Below are 6,699 nucleotides of genomic sequence, written 5' to 3'. Positions count from 1 at the left end.
AAAGGTTTGTTGTTTACAGTGGTGATACATAGAACTATTGTTCATACCTGATAGTCAAAGTTGGTGGATAGTTTATATTTCTCTTATAATTGAATTTTTTTAATTTTTTTTAATTAAATTTCTTTTAGTTTCATCAATACAAAAAACTCTTAAAACAACCACACTCTTTTGGAAAGCCTAGAAACAACAGAATATCTAAATATTTATGTAGGTGTCTAACAAAAAAATATATTTCTTAAATTAAATAGATTGTAAAAGGAGAGTTGATTAGTATAAATCTTTGCAGACTCAGTACTGAATGCTGTATCAAAATTTCTGAATAATTAATAATATATTTTTCATGTTGTATCAATTTTTTAATAATTTAGTTTTAAATTAATTATACACTTATCAAATTCATCTAATAACAAATTTAACCTTTAACAGCTCTTTCATTGAAGAGGTGGACACCAGTACTACATAATGAGTGTGTTAAAAAAAGAGAAAATGATCCTTTCATCCCATCACCCAAAGATGAACAAACAAAACAAAAAGATTATTCTGTCATGTCGAAATTTTAATCCAAATCTTGTTGCGTGTCAAAGCATAAGAACTAATCTCCATAATGATAATAAAAATGTGGTCCAAAACTAACACAGTACCACCACGCTTTCCTAAATCTACAACCTTTCATTTAAACACATTTACTTCTGTCTTGGGTTATTTAAATATTATATTTATAAAATATTAAATAGTTATTTAATTTTAATTATTAGACTACGTAATTAAAGAATAAGAATTAGCATCTGCTGACTGTTTGAGAAAACTTTCTTATAAATAGAGAAGAAATGGGCCAAAATTAGGCAGTGAAGGCAATGGCGACAAGAAGCACATTTCTGCTACTCCTGCTGGTTGGAGTTAGCGTGAGTTCTTTTTCAAGGACGATAAACTTTCTCTTTTCTAGTTTGTAGTTGTTTACTTGTTTTTATCTTTTTTTAAGCTGTGAAGTAATTGAGCATGCAAGGAAGACTGATACCGTGGGCATGACTTATTATTTCAGGCAATTATTTCATGGCTCCATCAGGTCGGTGCCGTTAGCAGCAACGTTGCTGAGTTGCAGCGTCAGCGGTGGCGAGGGAAGCTTCCAGAAGTCGCTATACCCCAAACCCTCGCGGCCCGTCTCTCCCCTCTTTCTCTAACAGAGCTGCAGAGTTTGGCGGCGGGGCTGAAGAAGATAGACGCTGCTTCTTTCGCTGCCCACAAATTCTGCGGCGCCGCCGGTTTGATATGCAGTGAAGACGTGAGTTTTCCTGCGAGAGCTGGTTCAAATTTTGCGAACCCCAATGCCGAACTTGGGGAGATCGAGGAGCACGTGTTCTTCGACAAAGAGGAGCTGCGGGAGTCGGGAGAAATGATATTACCGGATCTTAGCCCTTGCAAATATTTGGTCTCATTTTTGCCCAGCGAGTTAGCACAGATGATGCCGCCGTTTTCTACTGCAAATGTTTCTCAAATTCTGAATTTGTTGAACATCTCGAGCGGGTCGAATTTGTCCCGCAGCATGGTGAGCACGTTGGAGATGTGCGAGGCAAGGGGTGAAGAAGGAGAAGTGCACACGTGCAGCACCTCCGTTGAAGGCATGGTGGAATTTGTGGTGTCTCGTTTGGGATCTGACGTGGACCTGTTTACTGACACGTCAGTTGTTGGATCCGATCAGCGGGTTAGGGTTACGAAAGTGAGTAAGAGGGAGAATATGGTGGGAGGTAAACCGCCCGTAACGTGTCATAACTTTGCGTTTCCTTACGGGGTGAGTTATTGTCATTCTATCAAGGGAAGTGAGGTATTTGATCTGCAGTTGGAGGTAGTGCAGGGGAATGAGAAGGTTAGGAGGAACGCTACAGCAGTATGTCATTATTTGTCTAATGGAGCGGGAGGAAATCAGGCAGCTTGTCATCCCGTTTTCGGGGAGATGTTGCTTTGGACGCCTAAGGCCTAAGCGTGACTAGTTATTAGTAGTTCACAATTATAATATGGATGGTTCTTATCACCATATGAATGTATACTGTAGTAGTGCCTTGCTTTCTCACTGAAAAGAGATTTACAATTAATGCTGTAATGGGACTTAAAGTTGTTTCAAAGATTGAAGGGAATATAACTTTCTATATCAATATTTCTGATTAATAAATATAAATAATAATAAATGAATAAATTTTTATATAATTTGAATCTCAATTAGTGTTGATTAAGAACCTTTCAATTTCGTTAACAGACCAAAAGCCCATTGACATATGTGTTAATTTTTATTTTGTTATATTGCATATCAAATAGCTTTTGAAATTTGTGTTCATCATGCTTTCATGATATCGTTCAAGTGCATATATTGAAATGGAAAAAAATTATGACTTCAGGCATGTTGTGTCATGGTTAAAACACTTTGTTGGATGTGAAACAACCGCCAAGGTTCAAATCCCTACTGGGCCACTAAGCTCGCATGCCTTGTGTTTTCACTGGGCCATTGTGCTCGTCGGTTTGATCAAGTGAAGTGTGGGGAAGAGGTCCTCCATTTGTTGCTTCACCGGTTCATAGCTCGAGGTCAAAAGAATTTCACGTGGAGCCGAAGGGCATGTTGTGCCAACGTCACCAATCATGTTAAAAAGTTTACCATGCATAGTTTTTTCTTTTAAGGAAATAACTTATGAAAATATTAAAATTAAAAAATTCTCTTATTGAAATAACTATTTGAAATAGCTTGTCTAATTAGAAAGGAGGTAAAAATTGTAAAGAGATTTTAAGGAATTTTGAACAAAATAAATCTAGGACACATGCATTCACTTCATAATGTTGCACCATTGGTTCTTTACAATCTTTCATGGTACATGGACCCAAAGAAAATCAAATTACAAAGTAATTAATCATTGAGCCAAGGTATAAGATCAATAGGAATTTTTCATACCAGTTTGTTTCATCCTTTAAGATCTTTGCTCATGTTGCAAATTTTTCAACCATGAGTAAGCATGGAGTATGAAAAAAATGTATAAAAGAGACAACTATTAAGAAGTGAGATTGACGTATCAACAATTATGCTCAATTGTTTTTCTAATTTCATAGTTTGGTTACATATTTGCAAGGGTAATTTTAACTATGAATTGATACAATTATCAAGGATAAATTGAATAGTTTCAAAGCCCTTGAACAATTCTTATCACTTCTTGTACTTGAAAATGTTGGCAAGATGAAACCATTAGATTATTGGTAAGTTGAATTCTACATATTTTTATTCACATCTATCATAGGGGAGTATAGAGTGGATCTAATCCTATGTAGCAGTAGGTTGGATAAATTACTAAAATCAAATTTTGAATTGGACAATTTCATTAAGGAAACCAAAGTAAATTTTTATGCAATATATATGACTCACATGAATAAGTTAAAAAAACATATTTCAGCACAAATGGTCATCACGACAAGAAATTTCTACATATATGAGGAAATATTTATAAAGCTTATGTGACATTTGATTATTTGCATCACTTGAGCCATGTGAATTTTTAAAAAATCTATGAACATACATTTCAAGGAGCAACAAATGATCACAAATGACACCATTCAAGATAAATGATTCTTATAACGACTTAATCAAAGGAATAAGTAAGATTAGTGTTCAAATATAAGAGGAGAGCACAATATTGTGGGTAATTCATGTTTTGGTGAGTGGCCTATATTTAGAGAGCTTCATTTTATGTTTTTATTATTAGAAGTTCTTTATAGTGATGCCTTATATTTTCTCAAACTATTTGGTGTTCTTCTATTTAGATATTTTTGAGTTTAGAGGGAGGGATGAAATAATTGTTATAAGGATGGGTAGAACTAGAAAGAGGAGACTCTAGTTCAATTGACTCTCTAACAAAGGATTGGACTATGACACAACCTTTGCTTGGAGTACTATAAATTTTCGTGAAGAGAGATTTGTGCATACTAGTTCCATAAATGTCATATAAAAAACAATATGTTTTGAATCCTCCCTTAAATCCTTTGGTGTTAGCTAATCTAGTGTGGTATGTGTAGAATATATGTTATATCTCAATGAGCTAGCCTTAAGTATTTTTCTTTGTCATAGTTATTAAGGAGTGGGAGAAGACTATTGCCTACCTAGGGATCAAAATGCGTCATTGACTATATATTTTGTATATAATAACTCCCTTGTAAAACAAAATTAAATGTTAAAAATGAATTGGGGTATTATAAGTTTGAAAGGTGTAGCTCCCTTATAAAACTAAATTCACAATGAATTGGGATATTCTTTTAACCTTCTTAGGAAAGGTGATTTTTAAAAAATAAAAGAGTTAGTGAGAGTATCATTAAGAATTTTTTATCACAAAAGATCAAAAAATAATAAGATTTTAAAAATCACCACCAAAAATTATTTGAACGTAAAAATAAGTTGATCAAGGTAGTGAATGACTAGATAACTGTGCTTAGTCTATCAATATTTCACATAGAATCAATAAAATATATATTTCAAATTAAAATATTATAAATTTATCGTAAGAAATGTCTATAAATTACTAAAATTGATCATCCAAAGTTCTTCAGATTTCAATAATACTATATATCAAATATTATCTCAATATTTCTTTAGGAAAAATATTTTATTAAGGTGTAAATTTAAAATCCCTCATGCGCAAGCCACATAATTTGATCTAAAATAATTGTAGTTCATGAAATTGTTAAATTTTATTATATAAATAATGATATTTAGATTGGTCACACATAATTTTTTAAATTAAAAAAGTAAAAAATAAACTCATTAGAAAATAGAATAATATTTCATTTTAGTATTTCTAACATTTCGTGTTTAAAAATTAATATAGATAATTATAAAAATTGGTTTTTCTTTTTTTAAAGTTATATATTTAAAAACAAGACATTCTCATTTATAATAGATATTAATTGTATAAAAAAAAATTTAGTCATATTGCATTTCTACCCATTTTCCCCTTTAAGGTGAGTCCATTATCTTGTAGTTACACAAGCAAGAGTATTGATTGACCTAGGAAGTACTAATAACTTAATAATATTAAGTTGGTAAAACAATTGAGTTGTTTCATTCACTCAACCCAATAATTTAAGGTTATCATTCTAGAGGGAGATATAATTAATTATTTGGGAAAATAGAATACTACTAAACTCGTCATCGAAAACTATTACAATTAAGGTGTAATTAGAAAAATAATTTACGACTAAAAATTCCCTAGAATATTGGCATTAGTCTCTACATGCATATGAATGAGACCTCGAGCACATAGTGGGGGTTACAATTGACTTTCAATTAATTTTAGGTGCATTCTCATTCTTAGGTTGTTAGAGGAATAAGTGAAGAATATTTTTAATCCCATGTAATGCCAATTTGTTTACAATTCTTTAAGCATAATCTCCACAGTTAAAATTTGGATTTTACATGATACCATGGTTTTAGAAAAATTATTTTTTATTTTTGGGAACTATTAGTGCATATATACTAGAGTTATGAGATAACTTTCACATACCATTGTTTACATCTTGTAGATTATATCATATGCATTTAAATCTAATGCATACTTCTCATATTATTCTTATAAATGTTTTCCCCAAAAGTTTAATGTCAGTTTTCTCCCAAAATTATTTAATTATTAACAATGGAAATAATCAATTACACATTAAAATTAAGATAATTAACAAGTTATAATATTATTAAAATAATTATAATATATGCCATAAATCTCCATTATTTTCACAAGTATTGAGGTTGGAAGTCCACGAAATAGAGATGGTTCTCTTGCTAAAGAAAGAAGTGATAGACCCTTGATACCCAATGGACTTCTTAGCATCAATTGTCTCCTTATCATAACCGAATTTTATACTAGATATATTTGGTAGTATTAATTATTATTGATGAGGATTCAACTATAAACCAAGCCAAACTCAAGGATTTGGGAAGGTAGAGTCATCATCAATTATGTGCATGTTCAAACCTGCACTTTATCCAAGTAAGCCCTATTCAAGGAGATTCATATGTATCCTCTTTATTGTGACCATTTTTAAAAGAAATGTATTTGGGATCTAGCTAAAAGATAGATGAGAGTTTCTTTGGAATTAAGAACATCTTTTTCACAATTATTTTTTAGATTTGAAGTAATAATAGTCTCTTTACAGAGGAGAAGAAGGAGGTACGAAAAAAATGCAAAGAGATATAAAAATGCCCTTCATTTCGTGTTTGTTTAAAATTCTCTAAAACTTGTTTAGAATTTTTACTTTCTTTTCTATTTCTCAAACTATTTAAAAATCGTTGGTTTCAATAATAGATATTTTTTAATTACATATTTTAATAGTTAATTTCTTTAAAAAATTAAAAAAAAAACATATCTTATTAAGTTATACAAATAATTGTTTCTAATAATTTAAAACATTATTTTGTAAATTGATTCAACTCATTTTAATTTCTTTTCAATCTAAAAGAATATTTAAGAACATGACAAACACAAATTTTGAAATTTAAATTATATACAAAACAATAAAATAAAAATAAATAGATATTCGAGAAACATTCAACAAACAAATTTGGAAATCGTCATTTATTAAAATTCAGATAGGACATGCAACTTTTTGTCCCATTTTTTATAAACGTCTTTTGAAGAGATTCATATAGTAATAAGGACCACCCATATTATACTTGAGCAATAA

The 6,699-nt window shown here is 30.9% G+C and overlaps 1 protein-coding gene across 1 annotated transcript; it reads left to right on the top strand.

The window, feature by feature from the left end:
* The first annotated feature begins 854 nt into the window (after window positions 1-854).
* LOC131865831 (BURP domain-containing protein 16-like) lies at window positions 855-2,121 on the top strand. The gene is made up of 2 exons (XM_059215381.1): window positions 855-902; window positions 1,040-2,121. Exons 1-2 carry the CDS (start codon window positions 855-857, stop codon window positions 1,973-1,975), a joined length of 984 nt encoding a protein of 327 aa, XP_059071364.1. The 3' UTR covers window positions 1,976-2,121.
* Window positions 2,122-6,699: the final 4,578 nt, after the last annotated feature.

Source organism: Cryptomeria japonica, unplaced genomic scaffold (assembly GCF_030272615.1).
Source record: "Cryptomeria japonica unplaced genomic scaffold, Sugi_1.0 HiC_scaffold_120, whole genome shotgun sequence".
In the NCBI taxonomy this organism is placed as follows: Eukaryota; Viridiplantae; Streptophyta; class Pinopsida; order Cupressales; family Cupressaceae; genus Cryptomeria; species Cryptomeria japonica.
The sequence above is the reverse complement of the archived record's forward strand: the minus strand, read 5'-3'. Positions and strand labels throughout refer to the sequence as shown.